The sequence below is a fragment of the Ambystoma mexicanum genome, chromosome 7q, assembly GCF_040938575.1.
Source record: "Ambystoma mexicanum isolate Mex_15411 chromosome 7q, UKY_AmexF1_1, whole genome shotgun sequence".
NCBI lineage: Eukaryota > Metazoa > Chordata > Amphibia > Caudata > Ambystomatidae > Ambystoma > Ambystoma mexicanum.
Window position 1 is genome coordinate 1,058,933,252 of NC_090941.1, and position 22,113 is coordinate 1,058,955,364.

At 45.9% G+C, this 22,113-nt stretch overlaps 1 protein-coding gene across 1 annotated transcript in view; it reads left to right on the forward strand.

The window, feature by feature from the left end:
• Positions 1–20,310, forward strand: part of LOC138528606 (uncharacterized) — a 38,066-nt gene extending 17,756 nt beyond the window's left edge. Inside the window, exons 2-3 of the mRNA XM_069640395.1 lie at positions 15,494–17,791; positions 19,005–20,310. Coding sequence (XP_069496496.1) covers positions 15,688–16,779 — 1,092 coding nt within the window. The 5' untranslated portion in view covers positions 15,494–15,687 and the 3' untranslated portion in view covers positions 16,780–17,791; positions 19,005–20,310. The remainder of the gene's footprint in view (positions 1–15,493; positions 17,792–19,004) is intronic.
• The last annotated feature ends 1,803 nt before the right edge of the window (positions 20,311–22,113 follow it).

A 22,113-nucleotide genomic window follows, 5' to 3' on the forward strand; every position in this document is an offset into this window, starting at 1 on the left:
CTATCGAGGCTGTTTCCGTGCTGTGTCTTGGTCAAAAACCAGATTGCCTTAATCCCAGTAAATTGTTGGATTCTAGATCCGCCTGTATTTGCAGGTAGGCTGCTCTATCCAATATTTTTAATAGAAAGGGTACCGTTATCTGCCTATAGTTAGATGGATTGGCAGGGCCAAGAGTCGGATTTTTAATTAGTGGAATGACCCAAGCGTCTTAAGTTGTCGGGCACTACACCAGTTTTGAAGGAGGCATTGATAAGGTTAGTAATAATGGGGCGATGTGCTGCTGCTTTGATCGGAGCGGGGCAGGCGTCACCTTGGCAATTCGAAGGTTTGAGTTTCCTAATGATGATTTAGACTTCCCAAAGGGGTGAGAAACTGAATGGTTTACAGGTAGGCTCAGAGGTGGAGGGCTTATTGGGATATTGTTTATATTCAGGGTCAGAATTGCGAGCATTTTTTCTCGTTGATTTTAGATTGAAGCATAGCTATTTTATCTAGTAACGCCTTCTGGATGTTAGTACACCATGATGCATCTGTGATACATTTGTCAACAGGGGCGATAGGAGATTCTAGTTCTTTTAGGATCATAAAAAGTTCTTTTGTATTTGATTCCGCTTGTATGATCCTTTTTGTTGTAATTGTCTTTTTTTTTGCGAGTATAATGTCCTCTTTGTAGTTAGCAGATGCTAGGGTTAGCCTGTACTTATTAGTTACTGAAGGGCACTTTTTCCAATGTGCTTCTGCAGTTCTTAGTTTTATGCCGTTCTTAGATGCGGAGTGAACCGCGAATTCAGATGACGACGTGGTTTAGGTTTCCGCAATTTTAGAGGGGCGATGGTATTCACAGCTTTAAGTATTGCCTGATTGTAAGTGTCCACTAGGTCTGTGGGGTCAGAGGTGGCAGTATTATAGAGAAGGTGGAGTAATAGAGGGAGGGGTTTGTCGGGCGTAATGTAGTCTTGTTCCTGGTGTGGGTGGCTGGGGCGATGATTGGTACAGGACGTTGTGTGGTAGCTTTGATGGAGGAGGTTATTTTATGGTGATCTGACCAAATACATGGTTCGTTGGATAGAAAAATCAATGGTGCAATTAAGGTTGGTGAGCCAGTCCAGAGTTCTTCCTTTATATGTGTAGGCTCGTGAATGATGTGGGTGTGACCAAGGTCAGATAGGGTATTGGCTAGTTCAATGGCATTGGTGTTCATGGGGTCGTTAAGACCAAGATTAAAATCCCAAGTAGGATACATTGTGAGTTGGGTTTGGTATTGGTAGATATCGGGGATCACAGCTGCAGACATTTGTATAAGATTCCGCTAGGGTATCAATGCAAGTCTGGCGTTCCTGGTGTACACTTATTGGTGAGTTGGAGCTGCCTCCTCACTATGCTCTTCATCGGCCTGGCTGTCAATTACACTGCCTCTGGTTGTTACCCATGCTGATGTGGAGGGCAAGAGTTTCTCTATTGACAGGGGTCGGGGAGGGGGGATATTTTACTGCTGTTTGTCAGTTGTTGTTAGTCTAAGCAACCAAAGTTGTACCCCAAGTGCCGTGACGGCTTATCTGACTGATGTGGAAAGTGATCCTCTTGTGTGTCCTACCCTCGTGAGTTCAATATGGAGGCTTGTGTCATGATATGCTGGAATGTGAGAGGGTTCAATAAGTGCACAAGGTGGTGAACTATTGGGAGAGACATGGAGCTAACATTTTACTCCAGGAAACACACTTGGTGGAAACGGCCAACGAGGGGTAGCCATGGCCTGGGAAACTGATACGATCACTTTGATTTAGTCTTTTGTTGCACCAGGTGTACCCGGAGGGCAGATTTGTCCATGTATTTGGAATTTTGGCTCTCACACATCACCATTGGCAATATATATGGGCCTAATGTAGATGACCTTACCTTATACGAAACCCAGGTGCACACACTACAATTCTGAACTTGTCGAAAGATCTACCGGTGGCCCCGGGCTTCTCTCTTTACAGCGCTTACAATTTTCCAATTAATGAATTTGAGATGCTGGATGTGTGGTGTACATGCACCCTGAGGACAAGTTTTCCTATTCCTCATCTGTGCTTATGATCTCAAATTGACTGTGCCGTTCGCTGATGGTGCACATGACCACCAGGGAATGTGCTTCTTCCAAGAATGCTCTTGGGCGACTCTTATCCAGTGGATGAATGCTCTTGAAATGGGTACGATGGTGAGACCATTCTGGCGATACAGGAGATGTAGCATCATGGCGAGGTTCTGGCAGTTATATCATTTTTTGAATGCAACGGGCGTCTGTGGCCACAACTTCGTCCCTTTGGAAGACCTCACCTTTAAAGTGCATCTCCAAGGACACTGAATTTCCCTGGAACACAGTATGCTTAAGGCTATTGGACAGTAACTGCCTTGAACAACGTCTGGGCAACCAGGACACTGCAGAGATATTTGCAAATCTTAGGTTGACACTGGCCACCTCCCGTATGGCGGCAGACACAGGTGAACTATTTGGCAATCCTGTGATGGTACGCAAGTATGGTGTGGAGGGGAGACAGGCATCCAGTGGCATCGATGCTCGGGTGAGATGGGAGGTACTGTGGATATTGTTTCAGACTTGGTCCTGATCCATGAAACCATTTGTGTGTGTTAAGCGACTCTATGCAGCCCATGGGCATCCATATGCTTTTGCTCTAGCTAGACCTGGTTGATTACAATTATTTAGCTTCCCCTATTACCGCTGAGGACATTCTGGCAGCGGTGAGAACGTTGCCTTCCTCAAATGCTCCAGGTAATGATGGTATCGCAGCTGAATTCTATACAGAATTTGCGTCTGCATAGCTGACTGTGCGTTCCAGATATGGTCAGAATCACTGCAGCTTACTCCCCCCTACTTTGGGCATGGCTCTCATGTCTCGGATTTTGAAGCCTGGTAAAAACCCATTTGAGTGTGCTTCCTACAGGCCCATCTCACTATTGAATCTTGACACCAATGTTTTTGTCAAAATACTGGCAGGCCGTCTTCTCCCTCCCTTTACTATGATCGATCAATCTGGTTTTATGCCTGGTAGATCCACTTAGCGGAACTTGCGTCGGTTGTTTGCAATACTTTATTGAGGACTGAAAATGCATTTGAATCTGTCACTTGGAAAAGGCGGACCTACCTGATTACTTTCTACGATCTGTAAGGCCCCTCTATTCAGGCGCAACCCTTGCATTGGCCTGTTTCGTAAACTATCACCATCTTTCTCTTTGGGTCAAGGCACGCGACAGGGGTGCCCGTTATTCACTTTGCTCTTTTCACTTACTATAGAACCGTTGGCTATACACCTGCATTAAGTTGCATTGTGCCCGTCGGTTGGCTCTTTGGGGGGTGCGTGAAATTGTTTCGCTCTATGCAGGCATATTCCATTTAAAGGATCCCGATGCCAATCTGCTCCCACATAAGCAAGAGGTTTAGAATTTTCGGGTCTATGAATTAAGTGGTCGATCCTTTTCCCACTGAACGACAACACAATACAGCCAATAGATATGGGCTCCTATAGATGGGAGTAATTCTCTGTACAATATCTGGGTGTTACATCCGTAGAAATCCTATCTCACTTTTAGGGACAATCGCCTGGCTTACCTGCAAGCCCTCCGGAATAACGTAGGACAATGGAGCACTTTGCTCTCTGCGCATTAGGCCGTATTGCCATGGATAAAATGGTAGTTGTATCTAAACTGCTGTACTAATTTCAGAATGGCTGGGGTGCATTTTGTTTGACCAAGGATCCCAGAGTCAAGTGGGAAAAGCTTGTTAAACCGTATGAGCCAATATTCGCACCAAAGCTCAGCACCCAGTGTCTACCGAGTTGAAGCTGCCAACAGTACACCACTCCTCTCTATCCTACTCCCAACCTTACTTACCCATCCCACCTTCCCTTTTACCGATCCACCAGAGCGCCTGGGGACCAATTCCGTTGGTGACAGTGCGCTATATAAGTACCTTTACATAACATGACCAGGGTGGAATGTGTGCCCCACATATGGAACTCTTTCCTGGCGCCTCCGCTTCGCTTTATCTTACTGGGTATCTGGGCCTCTTCACTATCCTTATGTACGGATCGAAAGCAGCTCAGCCCACCCTTCTCTCCGGGGTGCTTTGGTGTCTATGCAAGTAAGCGACGCTCATACGACTCTGTAGCTTGTACCATCCATGCATGGGTGAGGCTACTCCATTGTCTGCACATTGATGCCCACTATGCACCAGGACCTGGCGCTTGGAGGATCATGTCCTTGAAGCAGACTTGTGATGAGACATCGTCTTGAGAGGAGCTGGTGATCTGCCATATGTTTGACTTTTACACTGGAAGGGGTTGTCTCCAGGGAACAGTTTGAGGCAGTTGGTCTTGAGTTTTGACTTACCTTTTCAGTATCTGTGGTTGCGAGCGATGTTCCAAGCCTGGTCCCTGGTCTTCCCGATTGCACCATTACTGTAGTTTCTTATGAACTCTGTCACTAGTCGTAGTATAGTCTCCCCCATTTACTGCATGGTTCAGCGGGAGGCTCTGAAGATGAAACTAACTCGCAGAGCGAATTGGAACTGGATGTAGGCAGTGAATTTAGTGATACAGTGGGCGAACTTGGAGTGTACGTGGTTCTGTTCTATGAACACTAGATCAAAATGATCCGATTTAAGAGCATATCTCGTCACATGCTATTTGACTCCACTAACGATGAAACCTTTCCTAGATGCCATGCCCAACTTGTGGACTTAATAAATATGATCTGGTCCTGCCCGAGGATCTCGCGGTTTTGGAGCAAGGTGATCTCTGATTACACAAATGCTGGGTGTTTTAAGAGTAAATGTTTTTCTTTTTGTGAACATTACAGTTGAAAGCTACTAGCCACACAAGCCCCCCCCACCCGCATTTTCAAAAACGTATTTGTCTGTCCCATCTAGCATACATGTACTTATTTTTAATCGCTCTACTAATAAACAGAACACGAAGATGTGTTGCACTCTGTCCTGGGTTTAAACAAATAACCAACCCTTATCATCGAACTTTGCACTCGTGCCTGCACTGCAAGTGTTTTTTCGCAAAGCAGTCTTCTGAGAGTTAATGACTTAATTGGCGCTGCAAGTGCGCTACTGGTGCGATAAAAGACTAAACCAGGTCTGCCAGCCCTGCCATCCTGTTTGGAACAAGCATTGGCAAAGGCAAGTGTTTGGCTTGTATAGAAAGGCAGTAAACTGGTGGTATACTTAAAGAATGCCTTTATAAAATGGGTGAAGCGGCCCCTTTGAATCACTTTATGGTACAGTGTGTACGTTCCTAAGACCCAAGCACATTACAGTGAATGAGAAATGTCCTATATTATAGTTGGTGCAGTTGAAGTTGCCAGGAGGCCTATCGGGTGCTATACAATGGGCTGCAACACCAGAACAGGCCTTTCGTTTTTTTGTTTGGGGGATTTTTTTTTGTTCCATAGTATTTTTCACATGCAGGATACACCTTCCCCGTGAGAACTTGTGGCAGTTCCGGCATAGGCTATAGCCCACAATTAAAGTTACCATAGGAGGACATTCTTTAACGCATAATGGCGATGTACAACACATCAGTGCTCAATTTAGTGTGAAGGGTTCTTTACAAGCTGTTTTAACATTTAGAGATGTGTCAAACAAAGCTGTATGTGCGCTTCTTTTATTTGATATTGATTGCATGTTTAGGAAATTAAGAGAAGGCACTGGAACCCAGCCTGGTCATGTGACCACACATGCTGCAGCCAGACTACTCCTCAAACTATCCAGAAGAGACCACATCACTCCTGCCCTAAAAACGCTACACTGGCTCCCAGTAAAACATTGCATCACCTTTGAGACATGCATGACACCCTTTGAGACAGTCAACTTCCCAGCCAATCCCCTCCTCACTCCACCTCAATTGCTACCATGTACCAAAATATCAAATGGATTGCAGAGACACTGGCAATCACCACACTAGCTGAGTGGTGGACATTGGCAGGTGCACTGGCCACAAGAGCCGGTAAGGACACCTCCTGGTGAGGTGGGGGCCAGATGTGAAGGGGACCTTAGTGCAAGATGGGCCCAGATCAGGACAGGGGAGCATCAGAGGACTTTGCAAGCCCAGCACCTCAATTCAGGATAGAGATGCCAACTAACCAATTCTACTAACAATTTCCACCTCTGCACACACCTCTCAAACTCCAAACCAAACACAGCCATAAACCTACAGCACAACAAACCGCACAAACTTCACTACACGGCAACAACAGAACAAAAAACACATAGACCTCCACAACAGTACACGACGATTACTGGCTCCAACACCCCCGGCCCAGCCAACGGACCCGCCGTGCTGTGGCCGTCAACAGCACATCACTGCTCTCTTGCATTTTTCCTACCTCCTCCTTCACCCTCCCTTCCCCTTTCAGAGCCGCCAGTGCGCCATGGGACCACCCCAGTGGTAGTGCACGGTACAAATGTCCCATAACATTAACATTAGCTAAATGGATTTTATTAGGGGCCTGAAATGATGAATGTGACAGATTATCTTTGACTTTAGCAAACCATCTGGTAAGGGTTTTTCTGAAGTTTGTGCTTGGAACCAGTTTGAATGTGACGAATCCAATGGTTCTGTTGCAGGCTCAGTTTTGTGATGTGGGGGCAATTCTGTGGGTTATGTTTAATTCTAGGTCAACTCCAGCTACATGTACCATGGAGTAGAGAACTAAATACAATGCTTTCCATCTTGGGTCACAATTTTTTGTTTCTACATACTGATCGGGCAATAGTTGAAGAATAAATGCGCACATTTATATTTTCCCCGTGAGTTCGCAATTGAAAGGTATGTCTTAGAATTTGATTTTTTTCTACACATGGCATCCGAATTGTAGGAGTATGCTGAGAAATCTAATTTTTTTTCAATGCTGTGAGAATGTTTTCTGGGACCCAGGCTGAGTTTTGCTGATAACCCGCGCCAGGTGCTTGGGCTTTAGTTTTTTCTACATGTGACAGGTCGTGTGTATGGTCATAGTTATGTCATGTTAGGTTACTTGCCATTTATACAGTGCCTTATGTATCATTGGTATGATCTCAAAGCGCTGGTAGGTTGAACGGCCTCTGAAGGTTTTTAGTTTGTTGAAGAAAATTTTGGTGCGCATAGTTTATGCAAACTGAATTTACCGGGGTAGCCTTTTCACCATGGCAGTGAGCAAGAGGCGTAATCCAAAAGGAAGCATCCATTTTTTGAATGGCAGCTCTCGCTCTTTCTGAAAGGACGTTTTGCCATTTTTCTTCAGGCGATCATCCTTTGGCAATTAAACAGCCACGGAAATAAGTAGAGGGAGATATGTCTCACTGCTATTGCGCAATTTGGACGCTGGAATAGTCTTGGTCTGTAGAAGCGTTGATTGGGCATGGGCAGGTTTCAGGGCTGCTGTTTATGCCTTGCCTGTTGTGGAATTTCAAGCAGCAGTTTGGGTGTGGTTTAAGGGATTTGGTTATTTTACACTGGGTATGATTTTTCTTTTGTATCTGTTCTTTTAGTTTGATTTCTGCTGTATGTTTGCTATTTTATTGTAGTAGATGCCCAAATGATTGTAGGTCAGACCTCGAAAGTTTTCACATAACCAAGGTTGTATTCGGTATAACCACGGTTATAGTAGAGCATGGGTGCACAACATACGGCCCGCGGGCCAGTTGCGGCCCGCCAGGCCCTTTTGACCGGCCCGCGAGGCACAAAGACTTTCGTAATGGAGGGCGGCCCGCGGCCGCCCTCCATTTGGAAAGTCTTTGTTTTCTTCCGGGCCGGTGAAAACACTGGCCCTCATTGGCTCAGCACACACGCATCACGTCGCTCCTACGAGCCACGTAATGCGTGTGTGCTGCACCAATGGAGGGCCAGCACTACGGCTGGCGTGGTCCATAAGGCTTGATGCCGGAAGGCATTTCAGCCTTGGACCACGCCAGCCGTAGTCTGATTCCAGCTCACCTGCCTACCTTCCAGCACGTCTCCGGTAAGTGGTCTGTTTGTGTTTGTGTGTCGGGTTTGTTTTGCTTTATGTTTGTGTGTATGTTGCGGGGTGTGTGTGTCGGATGTGTATGAATGTTTGTGTTTGAATGTATTTTGTGTGTATGCTGAGATGCGGGGGTGGGGGGGGGTGTGTCGGATGTGTATGAATGTATTTGAATGTGTGTATGTTGAGATGTGGGGGGGTGTGAATGTTTGTATTTGAATGTATTTTGTGTGTATGTTGAGATGTGGGGGGTGAATGTTTGTATTTGAATGTATTTTGTGTGTATGTTGAGATGGGGGGTGTGAATGTTTGTATTTGAATGTATTTTGTGTGTGTTGAGATTTGGGGGGGGGTGAATGTTTGTATTTGAATGTATTTTGTGTGTATGTTGAGATGTGGGGGGTGAATGTTTGTATTTGAATGTATTTTATGTGTATGTTGAGATGCGGGGGTGGAGGGGTGTGTCGGATGTGTATGAATGTATTTGAATGTATTTTGTGTGTATGAGATGTGGAATGTTTGTATTTGAATGTATTTTGTGTGTATGTTGAGATGTGGGGGGTGTGAATGTTTGTATTTGAATGTATTTTGTGTATGTTGAGATGCGGGGGTGGGGGGTGTTGGATGTTGGATGTGTATGAATGTTTTGATTTGAATGTTTTTTGTGTGCTGAGTTGGGCTGGGGTTCGCGTCTGTATGGGTGCTTGTTTGAGAGTTTGCTGATTTGGAGGGGTGGTGGGGTTCGGGTCTGTATAGGTGCATGTTTGTGTGTGCGGAGTTGGGGGGGGTTTGGTTGGGGGTGAGGGGGCCATGGGGCATAGTGTTTGGTTGGGGGTGAGGGGGCCATGGGGCATAGTGTTTGGTTGGGGGTGAGGGGGCCATGGGGCATAGTGTTTGGTTGGGGGTGAGGGACATGGGGCAAGATGCAATTAATCTCCAACCCCACATAAATGGACCAACTCATTTTAAAGGACACACTCTCGATGCCATCTTTAGCTCCGACACCCAGATTCAGTTAAAGCCCCCAACTCCTATCATCTGGTCCGATCACTTCATTCTCTCGTTTGCCAGCCCTGCACCCGGGCCCCCTTCCCGTATCCGCATCTGAACCTCCAATCCTACGCAAATGCTGGAAAAAACTAATAATCACCCCTGACCTAGCCGAGGCACTCCTCCGTTCCCCAGATGGTTCACTCCTGAGCTGAAGACCAGTAAACGACACTACAAATACCTAGAAAGCAATTGGCAAAATGAGAAAACCCACGAAAGCAGGACCACCTTGGCCCGTCACCTGTACCGGTACAAGGCTGAAATCCGGAAAGCTAAAAAAGCCCACTACAACACCCGAATCCTAATCTGAAAAAACCCAAGTAAAGAACTCCACAAAATCATCTCCGAATTCACCAATCCAACTTGTAATACAACCGTCCCGACCCCGTCACAATCACTGTGTGACTCACTCTCCCTCCACTTTTACACCACAGCTATTGAAAGGACAAAAACTAAACACCAAACTGGCTCTCTTACAACCAATTGACAATCCTCCACCCGTACCGGCCAGCCCGTCAACTACAACCTCAACTCAACCAACATTCGAATCCTTTAGTCCAATATCACCAGAACAATTTCTCAAACTTCTATCTGTCCGCAAACCATCTGGATCCCCTCTGGACCCCTGCCCAGCCACAACCCTTAAAGAAATCTTTGCCTCCACCTGCGCAGGAGAACACGCAAGATCTATCATAAATGCCTCCCTTTCCTCCGGTATTTTTCCCGAAGCATTCAAAATGGTACACGTCAAACCTCTAATTAAAAAACCCTCTCGAGCCCAAAAACTACCGCCCAATCTCAAACACCAGATTCCTCGCCAAACTCATTGACCGAACCGCCTACTCCCAACTAAACGCCTTTGTTGAAGCCAACAATCTCCTTGACCCCGCCCAATCGGGTTTCAGAACACGTCACGGAACTGAAACCACCTTAACCTCGATCTGGGACGACCTTAAAATGACAGCAGACTCCGCAGGATGTGCCGCTCTAATCCTTCTTGACCTATCCGCTGCCTTTGACACGATCAATCACTCGATACTCCTAGACCGCCTCCACTCGCTAGGAATTTGTGGAACCGCTCTTAAATGGATAGCTTCATTCCTCAAAGACAGGCACCAAATAACGACACTCTCCAGCTTTACCTCCCAAGCCCGACCAGTCAACATGGGAGTCCCTCAAGGAGCATGTCTATCCGCCCTCCTATTCAATCTCTACCTGATCACCCTCCCACCAATAATTCGTTCACACAACATCCTATGTTACAACTACGCCGACGACACTCAACTAATTCTAAAATTCCTGAACTCGTAACCCAGCTCCCAACCCGACCTGGCATCCTGCCTCGTAAACATAGAGCGCTGGATGACCCAAAGCCACCTCTTGTTAAACCCCTCCAAAACAGAAATCATGGTTTGCGGCAACTCCGACCTTCTTCCGCACCCACTACCCTGGCCACCCGCCATGGGCAACTCACCTACACCCTCCAAAACAGTAAAAAATCTTGGATGCACCCTAGACTCCGACCTAACACTCTCGCGCCAAGTCAACAATGTCTCAAAGTCCTGCCACCATCACCTTAAAAACCTAAGGCGCGTCTTTCCATACCTCTCATTTCCCAACAGAGTCTCCGCTGTCCAATCAATCGTTATATCTAGACTGGACTACGGAAACCCCCTTTACCTCGGAATCCATACCTAACAACTGAATAAACTCCAAAGAGCACAAAACGCAGCAGCCAAATTACTACTTGCGCTCAGTCCAAGAGACCACATATCCCCAGCCCTTAAAACACTGCACTGGCTTCCTGTAGCCCGTAGGGTAGCTTTCAAAACCTTATGCCTCTCGCATCGAGCACTGCATAAAACTGGACCGCAATATCTTCAAGACAAACTAATACCTTATCATCCCACTCGCACCCTAAGATCAAGCTCAGCCGGCCTCCTAGTAATTCCCAAGACAAACTCAGTCAGGCTAGGCGGATCATCATTCTCTGCACTGGCTCCAACCCTGTGGAACTCACTCCCACCCCACATCCGCTTAACTGAAGACTTAACGTCCTTCCGCAAACTACTGAAAACCTGGCTCTTCCCATAAAACCAATCCAGCATCATCACAATAATACCGACCCATCAAACTACCTGAAGCGAGAATGACAGCTAAATAAACTCGAATGTAAACTAGAAAGACAAGCAGGCTTAAACGAGTAAAGTAGATCAAAACAATGAAACAGAAAATACGAATAAATCATTGAGAAACTCAGGAAATCTGAACCGATCAAAACGACATAATGAATGAGAAGGGAATACAGTGAATGACATAAATGAAACAGTTAGAATGGATGAAGCGTACAGAACAGACAATTACACTAAACGGAAGCATGTGGATGTGACTGGAGAGCGGATGAGTTGTGGAGAGCGGATGAGTTGTGGAGAGCGGATGAGTTGTGGAGAGCGGATGAGTTGTGGAGAGCAGCAGAGGAGTGTGGAGAGCAGCGGAGGAGTAGGGCAGATGAGAGCGGAAAGCGGGTGAGTGTGGTTGAGCGGGAGAGTGTGAAGAGCGCGGAGAGCGCATGAGTGTGTGTGAGCGGACGAGTTGTGGGGTGCGGATGAGCGCGGAGTACGGTTGAGTGCGGAAAACGGTTGTGTATAGAGCGGCTTAGTATGAGGAACCGAAAAAAGCGGAGGACTGTGGAGAGCGGAGGACTGTGGAGAGCGGATAAATATGGAGATCGGGTGAGAGCGGACATCGGGTGAGTGTGCGGAGAGCGGTTTGAGAGTGGAGAGTGGATGATTTTGAGAGCGCATGAGTGTGGGGAGCGCACGACTGATTATGGACTGAACGAGTGTCCTACCTCGACCAGTATGTAGACTGGACGAGTGGATAAACTACACGAGCATATAGTCACGACAAGTGTCTAGACCTGACGAAGTGTGCGGTCTGGACGAGGGTGCGAACCAAACGTAGGGTGCGGACTGGACGAATGTGTGGAGCGGTCGAGTATGAGGAACGGACGATTATGTGCAACAGACGATACTTAACATGCCTTGGAATGAAGGAAACTCTTGAAAACATACATCACGCCACACCCCACGCTTACTCTCTCCCTTACACCACCACTCATCTAGAACACAGAGATACTATGACACCATTCGGTATAACTGTTCTCATATCTACATCTCCCGCTTACTCCACATCACTCCAAGTAAACATTGCTGGTTTCTCACCACCCAGCCAGGCGTTCTTCTCAGGCCTAACGCAGCCACACTCGTTCCGGATAAAGCCGACCAGAGCGAACACATACTCCTGATCTCTCAACCACCACACCTACAGCTAAGAAGCAGCTACCACTTGTTTTCGCACCAGCTGCACACATACATAGTGCGCACACGCACTTTTTGACTCCCCCCCTACTCTCTACTGACCCAAACTTCGGTTCCCAAGGGCGTTCAACCTACCAGCGCCTTCAGACCATACCAATGGTATATAAGGCGCTATATAAATGCAAAATAACATAACATAGTGTTTGGTTGGGGGTGAGGGGTAGGGATGTAACGGTATAACGGTATACCGTTAAAGAAACCGTGAACCACTTAATTGGACAATAATAACATCACATTGTTTATACCGGTATACCGTTCAGTGTACTTTTCAATCTGATTTGGAAAGGCTGCAGTAAGCAAGTGGTGCACAGGCTTGGTCTTGCACTGTTGGATGTGCCGTCTGCCAAGTAGTTTTAGTTGGAGCAGTTTTTAATGCCATTCCATAAACCACACGTGCCTGACATAAAATCAATATGTTAGCAATAGGAAGAATAAATACAGTGCCAAAAAAGGAAAAGGGTTTACTTTGGGATGGCGGCTTTGGGGTTTATATATTTATAATGGATAATGTTTGCTAAACATATGACAATGGGGGATTTCCCTGGTTCCATCAATGAATTTACATATTATAAGTCACACTGCTAGATTCACTCAGCTATGTGGGTATTCCCTGCTGCCATACCAAAGGGTAACATGTCCGTGAATACTGAACACCTTTTGGCCCGCAAGTAAACTGAAGGCTGTAACGTAAAGAGAGAGTGCGTGCGTGTGTGTGTGTGTGTGTGTGTGCGCGCACAAGCATATGCTACCATCAGCATACATTGATCTGTGGCATGCAGGTTATCAAGATGGCAACATGTTCATCTTCACCAGTAGCCAGTGGGGGAGCTAAAAGCCTAAATGACCACTTAAGAAAAGCTATTCAGTTTGCTTTGCCAGTCGCAGCAGGGCTCCCCCCGCCCCCTCATCTCCTCTCCGCACGTGTTTGGTGGAAGCAAGGGGTGGCATTTCAGTGGAAAGTATGTTGAAAACCCCCAATTCTGGCCCTGGGTGCCTGATTTTGTTTGGGATGATAAATCTGACGAATGACCTTTTAAAAAATATTTGTTAAGATTAGTTAACTCCACCTGCTATACCGCGATAACCATGATATACTGTCATTTGGCAAGAAGGTTATCATACCGTCATAAAACTAATACCGTGACACCCCTAGTGAGGGGGCCATGGGGCATAGTGTTTGGTTGGGGGTGAGGGGGCCATGGGGCATAGTGTTTGGTTGGGGGTGAGGGGGCCATGGGGCATAGTGTTTGGTTGGGGGTGAGGGGGCCATGGGGCATAGTGTTTGGTTGGGGTGAGGGGGCCATGTGGCATAGTGTTTGGTTGGGGGTGAGGGACATGGGGCATAGTGTTTGGTTGGGGGTGAGGGAGCCATGGGGCATAGTGTTTGGTTGGGGGTGAGGGAGCCATGGGGCATAGTGTTTGGTTGGGGGTGAGGGAGCCATGGGGCATAGTGTTTGGTTGGGGGTGAGGGGCCATGGGGCATAGTGTTTGGTTGGGGTGAGGGGGCCATGGGGCATAGTGTTTGGTTGGGGTTGAGGGGGCCATGGGGCATAGTGTTTTGTTGGGGTGAGGGGGCCATAGGGCATAGTGTTTTGTTGGGGTGAGGGGGCCATGGGGCATAGTGTTTGGTTGGGGGCGAGGGGGCCATGGGGCATAGTGTATCTAGGGTCAATAAAATATATATATAAGTTAAACAGGCGTGATACAATAACTAAATAGAAATAAATTATAACAATGGAAAATGTGTAGTACAAAATGTAAGTTTGAAATGCAAATAAAAATCGTTACCCCTCAAAAACATTCTTTTTCCATGTGTTTAGTACAAATTGGGGGTTTAAAAAGCCTCCTGCCCCGCCTACCGCCCCGCCCACATTTACTTTTCGGCCCACTATCGCCCTCATGTAAGGTACTTTCGGCCCTCTGTCAAAATCAGTTGTGCACCCCTGTAGTAGAGATAGTAGAAAACTAGATTGGGACGAAGTGCGTCACAGGAAATTGGTTTTGGGGAGGAAAAATGGGACTTAGTGGTGGCATGGCAAGAGAATGGGGGGCACTTGGTGGGTGCCTTGGAGGGCAGGGAAGAGTTTGGGCTTTTGCACTTTTTTTTTTTATGGAGAGCTGCAGTTATTTGCGGCTATTCACGGATAGCCACGTTATTTGTAGTACATTGCTTATACCGGGGATACTTTAATGTGGAATTTTAGAGCTGCATTGAGGTGGGGGTAATGGGTGTGGCCGAATGATATGGTTACTGGGTTACCTAAGTAACCAAATGGTCCTTTGTGGAAAGGGGACACAGCCAGCAGCCATGGCTAGTGGGCCGCAACAAAACCTATACAAAATCTATTGGGGGCGACAAATAAAGGGACTCCCGAAGGCCATGGCTAGTGTGTTCAAAAGAAACCGAGTGGTGTGGCCACAGCCGAAGTCCATGGCTAGTGGGGACCAGAAGAAAGCTTTTGGGGCAACATGTAAAGGGTCTGGGGTGAAGGCCATGTTAGTTTATTTTTTAATTTTTTTATATATCTACAGTGGGCACAGCCAGAGGAGGTACTCTTCCCTGGCTAGTGGCAACGAAAGATTCAGCGGATGTGGGAAGTCGTGACCAGCTTAACTCGCATGTTCCCGTTGCAAAGCACATACATACATATCCAAACAGGCAGGATTCACAATGACATGCAAAATGGACATCTGCAGGAGCGTGCAGAGTTAAGCTCGTCATGACTTCCCACATCGCTGAAGGGCAATGCTTTAGTTATGGAGTAGTTGTGTTGCACAGATCTATCTCCTCCCAATAGCCAAACCTGCCAATCTTCAGCTAAGGCCCAGGACACCTCTGCCCTGCCCCGTTGGCCCCCAATAGATCAACCTTTCACTGACTTCAGTAGAGAGAATACACAAAGAGCATGCTTGGTTAGCCCTTGCCGGTGCCTGCCAGAACCATGAACATGTTTTTTACCAAATGTTTATGCAATGCATTTTTATAGAACTAAATATAGATTACCTGGATGCATCGATAATATCTTTAAGTTGACCAGTTTTCACCCTTTTATTTTCTCTAGGAATTCATCTCGAAGCAGCCTTGAAGTTGGTGAACAGTTCCTCTTTATGGGCTTGAAGCACTGATTGGACAACAGTGAATGTTAAAAGGACACTGGGATATACTAGTTAACTTGGACTGGTACTTGAGGTGGCTGTAAAGCCAGTTTGGTTGTCTTAACAGGCAGTGTTGGGTATTCGTGTGAGTGTAGCTGTCATGGCAGAGTCTGGGTTTTCCTCGGCCAATGAGAGTGATGAAGAGATTGGTCTTGATGTTTTGTCTGGGTTTGTGCCAACTGTATACAGGTCATTCAAAGAGAAAATGCACCCAAACCGTAGTAATTCACTTTCAGCTTCCGCGACTATGAAAGAGTTACCTGAGACTGAAGGCTTTTATATGGTAGTATCTCGCGCAGCCAGTTCATTGAACTTGGATGCTGCTCCCTTTGAGCCACTCAAATCTAAACATATGTCTGCAGTCCCATCTACAGATAGGGTGCTGCTGTCGCTGGATGAGTCCATTGTGAAGCAGTGCAAGTTTGTGTGGGAGAAACCTGCCTCGGCCACACCAGTCCACAAGGCAATGGATCGTAAGTATAGGGTACCCAAAGAGTCACTCATACATTGCTTCTCCCACCCACCAGCTGATTCTGCAGTGGTGAAAGCAGTAAGTGGGGGGCGCACTTCAAGTGCTGCTGAGTGTCCACTCACTGACACTGAATCCAAAGTGATGGATTCCATTGGAAAGAGAGCCTACCACTCTGGGGGTCTGGGTCTTAGGCAAGCAAATATAGCCTTGGTATTGGCGCGCTATAACAAGCAGCTGTGGTCTCAGGTCCCAGATGCTTTTGGAAGTCTTCCTGAGGATTTGAAGAACAAAGCCTTGGAGATTCAAAAAGAGGCTTTGGCTGCAGCTGATGTTGGACTTGAAATCGCACGTGATCAGGCAGACGTGGCTGCTAGAGTCATGGCCGCTGGTATTGTTCTCAGGCGCAGAGCTTGGCTTAGAGAGACTAAATTTCCATATGCCTTCCAGAGTTTGTTAGTGGATCAACCCTTTGATGGTGTCAACTTGTTCAGTACCACAACAGAAGAGTTGATAAAGAACCGAAAGTCCCCGGCTGCAGTCACGGCAGCAAAGACTAATGGTGTAAAGCAGGTCGCAGAGACAAAATCTCCCAGTGCATCCACAACCCCCGCAGTAACATCCCCTAGAGTAGCTGCAGAAAAATCTGCAACGAGGAGCCCAGGCACTTTTGCTCCCAAACGAAAGAGAAGGCGCAGAAACAACAAGCCCGATCAGGAGTAATTTTTCAACTGCATTGCCCTCTCACAGCACCCCACTCCAAAGATCACCTGTAACTTGCTTCTCAGGCTACTTTTGAATAACAGCTTAAATATCTGAACACCACTCCCGCCCGCATTCGTGTCCCTTATCTTTATTGCTTACCAGTGTGGTGGCCCTTTCCGTCACTGCATTTCCCTCCTTTGAACATGGGGACATGCAGCGGCAAAGGGTGGTGAAGTCTATTAGGTGACTTTGGCAGTGTTTTTGTTTTTATATTTAAAATGTTAAAAATAGTGTAATGGAAAGGTGGTGTGTAGAGGCTTCCAGAAGGGGTGCGAGTGTGCACACTGTGCTAGAGATGGGTGCATCTCAGCAGTCTTCTTGACCCTAATATTGCTATAATTTGCATCGGAAGAGTGAGCGAATGCGTGCAATTTGTTTTTTATACCCTCCTTGCGACCCCTCTTCCCTAGTTCATCCATAAATGACTGTCTCCCTACGTTTGGTGTTTTGGATCTTTTTATAAATACTTGAGGATGAGGGCAGTGACCGCATGTTTATGGGCCTAACACATTCCTAGTCTGTCATCTTGATTGTGCCGTTCCGATATTGGACCTTTTTAGAGAGATATATATTTTTAGTTTTTCAGTTAGATATTTGGTGGATGCGTATTAATGTGTAAAACATGTTTAGCTTAATTCATTTGGTGTAAGATGTGATTCGACAATTTGGAAACCTCTGAAGCTGCAGTATTACCTTAGCCTACAACAGCAAAATTGCTTTCCTCGTTCCATTCAAATGCCCAACTGCTTTTGGCTTTTAAGTGTTAGCTGTGAGTTTATTATACATTATCCTTATTCAGTTGTAAAAGTCTCAGCAAAGACCGCCGTCCATGTTGGCTTATGTTGCATAGGAACCCCTCATCGTAATCTTCAAGGCACTCATTGTCTGGTCCTGTTAACTTCTGCTATCTTACTGATCCAGCTGTTATCCTGCAAATATTCGGCACGGAAAAGGGGACACCTACTTGAAGGTAAGGATCTTGTTAGAATTCTCTATAAATAAAATATTTTGTCACATCAGTCGGTATCGCAAAGTCCAAGCAGGTACCTATGTGATCGTGCTGGGCACACTCTTGTTTTGTTAGTAATTAGTTCTACTTAAAAGTTTACTCTGCATCCTCTGTTGCAAGCATTAAAACCTAATGTATTGTGCATTTGTAAGGCGCTAACATGGAAATTAAAAGCAAATATAACAATGGTAAATAGTGGCAGACCTAGGAGACCTTGTGAGTATTCAGACCAGGCAAGTGCACAGAGAAAAGCGACGAGGGAGAAGTGCCAAGAGTACCACAGAGGGAAGTGCTAGGGAGTAAGCCTATATTTCCTCTTTTGCTTCTGGTATTTCCTTAAGTCTCCTTATTAAAATGTAGAGGTATCCTGATCTGCCCAAAAAACTGCATCGTATTCCTTGTCCATGGCTTAAATCTCGTTGCTCTGCTCATTGGCACAATTCGAACTTGGATAAATTGTCAATATGCTAGTTCTGACCGTCGGGTGTATTTTCTGATTGCATGCACACACTGTTAATCACTTTTAGATCTAGCAACCTATTTGGTATGTGCAAATTAGCAACTCTGGCCCGTTTGGTTTTATGACCGTCAACTGGGTATAAAAGCTCAATGTGCAGGCGAAGAAAGTGACCTGTGTCATGATTAGCATAATCTATAGACTTGCCAAAGGCGTTGAGCGTTCTGGTGAAGTGGCGAGGCAGGAGGAATGGAAACTGATTATAGTGGGACACTCATGTATGTGTGGGAGAACTTTGCAGTACAAATCTTAACCATGTAGTTCTCGAAATTGTAATTGTCCTAATAATCAAAACAGGGCTTGGCTTTTGCTATGTGAACACTTCAGTAGGTGAAATGGCCTTTTGATGGAACTGCCCACTTGGGTGGCACTGGAGAGGGGCACATCAAAGATGGGTTCTGGTCAGTTTTTTTTACACCTTTCCTAATATGCTAGGGTCAGTCTGGTGTCTTAAACACCTAGATCCAGCACTAGAGGTCCACTAAATTTCAACAGCTGTGTATGTATGGCGCATGGCGTGCGGCAGACTCTATAGCTACCCCAGAAAGTTTCTGCATAGTGTGTAGGACTCATTCAGTATCTCAATTGAGGATGGATTGTGTTCACAGTATGAATCTTGCATTGAAGATTGACATTCTCTTGTTTTGTCTTTTGCAGGCGCAGGCAAGGTGGTGGATACACCATGCAAAACATCTGCCTGGAGTGGATCAGTTAATCCCCTGGAGTGCCACAGTACAATTCTGGGTAACCTGACTCGGAAGGTCACGCAGGTCAACCTCTGGATGACTGGACCCTTATGTTCATGGTTACAGAATGAGTACCATGTCATGGAACAGAGTATTGCTACTAAAGGAGCCACATGTATGGAATTTCTTGCCATTCTTGAAGCATGGCTCTCGCTTAATGGGGAGCCAGAGGATTGTACAAGAAACTTGCTTGAATGTAAACAATGACAACTCTGATCTCATTCAGCATTAACTGGCCCATGGAGGAGACTGTGTGCACAATGCTTCTATACGTAAAAGGATGCATACATCTTGGTCATAAGAGTGGAAGGAACATGGTTACACCTTGGTTGAAAGGCAACGTATTACAACCCACCTGAAAACGGTGCAGTGGCTCTGCTGACAATTAAACAATTTGCAGACCTTTTGATGAATGCAGTTGAATACTTTAATTTTTTGGTTGAGTGGGGCAGAAGATGGAACGATCACTTCTCCCAGGAGAAAAACACATATCCATAGACCTGATTGTTTTAGACACAAGAAAAAATTATTCACATGAGGGAATACTGTCCTGTTTAGAAATGTTACTGACTTTGTATAAATCGGCTAGTGTACTGAGGGCAATAGTTAGTGCTGAACCCCAGTGCCTTGTGTTGGAACACGTAGTTAACATCTGCAGATGGCCTCTAGCACATCTCAGAATGTGTTCCTTGGCATGGTTGTTGCTAATGTAACCTCTTATGTGTGGTTGAGATCTAGTGGGTTGTTAATTTTGTTAAGACTACACTGTCTATATAGTGAAAATAAATATGAGCACTTGGTCTGCTAAATTGGCTGGCACAGTGTGTGTTCAGGTGGTTAATGTCTCGCATATCTAGCTGCATTTTTGGCACAGTTTACAAATGGATATATTTTCTTGGATGTCAGGACTTAATGAGGTTTCCTATTGTAGATTCCCATGTAAAACGCACCAAATGAATGATTCCATCCCAATATAAACACATTAAAAAGTGCTTTGTCAAATTTGTATGCAATGGACTGAAAACATTTTTATTTAGTTTTCTGTTGACAAGACTTGTTTTGAGCAGGACTGTGTCCATTTTAAACGAGGACAATAAATGCACAAGTGAAGTAAGACTATCAACTACAATTACTATATTGATGTACTGACAAGGCTTTGTGTTTGTGCCCATTTCATGTTTGCCCACCAGTAAGATTAAACCTCAAGTTGAACTTTGCTTTGACAACTGCTTCTTTCTGTAAAGCTTTATAATGGCTGGACAACTGTTGGCGCTTTACATACTATAATGTTATGTTAAAGGTACTTGTATAGCGTACCGTTAACAACGGAATTGGTCCCCAGGCGGATCTGCAACTAGGAGGAGGGCAGGTAGGGTTAGTCCGGAGTGGGAGAAGTGGTGTGCTGTTGGCAGCTTCAGCTCGGTATACAGCGAGTGCTGGGCTTTGGTGCAAGTATCGGATCGGGCGAGGCCTCGTGTGCTGTAGGTGCTGTTTATGTGTTGATGCCGTGTGGTAAAGTGCATGCTGATTTCTGGGAGAGAAATGGTTGAGTTGTGTGGGTTGAGTATGCAGAAAATTGAGGATTAAGCTAGTGGGGCCTGTTTCCTGGTTCAGGTACTTCGGGTTCTGTTTGAGCTGTATCCCTGTTGGAGTTGTTGATGGTTCCTCATGGGCCGTCTCGCTGTGGTGGTGCTGTGCGTGTCCAGCTGTATCATAGAGAGTCTTGTATGGGGTGGGAGGATAGTAGTAATATCACCCTATTAATCTACTTCTTTTTCAGGATGTGACAGCCTTTTCGCAGAGCAAACCTTTTCAAAAAGGAATCCGATGTGCAATTGTAGCACCTGTTGCACCAGACTGATTTTACGCATTGTTCCCCTCGCTGTCATTTTTCTGTTTGGCAGACCAGATGTAATGGCTTAGGTTTCAGCAAGTTGGATCGATCAGGAAAGGGAATTAAAATTAAGTGTATAGTAGCCCTATATTGTGGGGAACGTTTCCTTATTGTCAGGACTAGTCATTAAGGATCATGAGAGTTGTAGGCCAAAACATCTGGAGAGCTACAGCTTGCCTGGCCGTGACCATTGGGAGGTCAAAGCAATAAGATCCAGAAAATGGTTTAACCTGGATTCTACTCTCTAGCCTCACAGGTTTATTTTTGATGTCATGGACCAGACTTGGCATTAGCTCTGCAGTGACCTCCAGAACATCGCTGCTTCAGGTCAATGGAATAGCCCATGTCACTACCCTGCAAATGTTCAGCAGACCACTCCTTTAATATGCATGTCTCTTGTAGCATGAGCGTGAATATGTTTGGGTGCTTAATCGGAATTTTAATAAGGCACGGTATATTCACATTTTGGGCAGTGCAGAGACTTTTGGAGGACAAGCACATCAAAAGGAGGTTTGCATGGTTTGACATAAAATGGGAGGGCGCTACAACTTGCATTGGCAGTTTGCCATTCTATTTGTATACAGGGAGGAGTGATGATTTTTGAATTGGAGTGAAATTCTAACTAGGTTATGGGGAGTACATGGAAATGTCACCAGAGACAGTACATGGTGGACTTGCATAAGTTAAGGACCATCAACATTGTACCTGTATTACAGGTAGGCAGTATGGCTATCTGTGTTGGGGATGTGACCTGGATGAATGGATGGAGTGGAGGAAGAGCAAGTGAGGCGAAAATATTAGCTAGAAGGCAGATGAGATTTAGGTTAAACGGGTAACTGCGGCAGGGAGGTAGGTTTTTAGTTTGGTGTGGACTGTTTCTCGGGTGTCTGGGGATGAGAATTCATGCAAGTAGAGTAAGACAAAGCGGGAGCGAGAAGCACAGGTAGTGCCACAAGGGTAGTTTAGGAAGTGGAGCAGAGATTATGAACAGGCTAGTGTAGTTAGATGGTGGATAATGGGTGACGGTAAGAGGAAGTAGGTGAAGTGAGGACGTTGGGAGTCCTGGAAGCAAAGTTAGTAATCCTGTTTAAGAGGACAGAAGGCATAATTGGGGAGACCAAAGAGA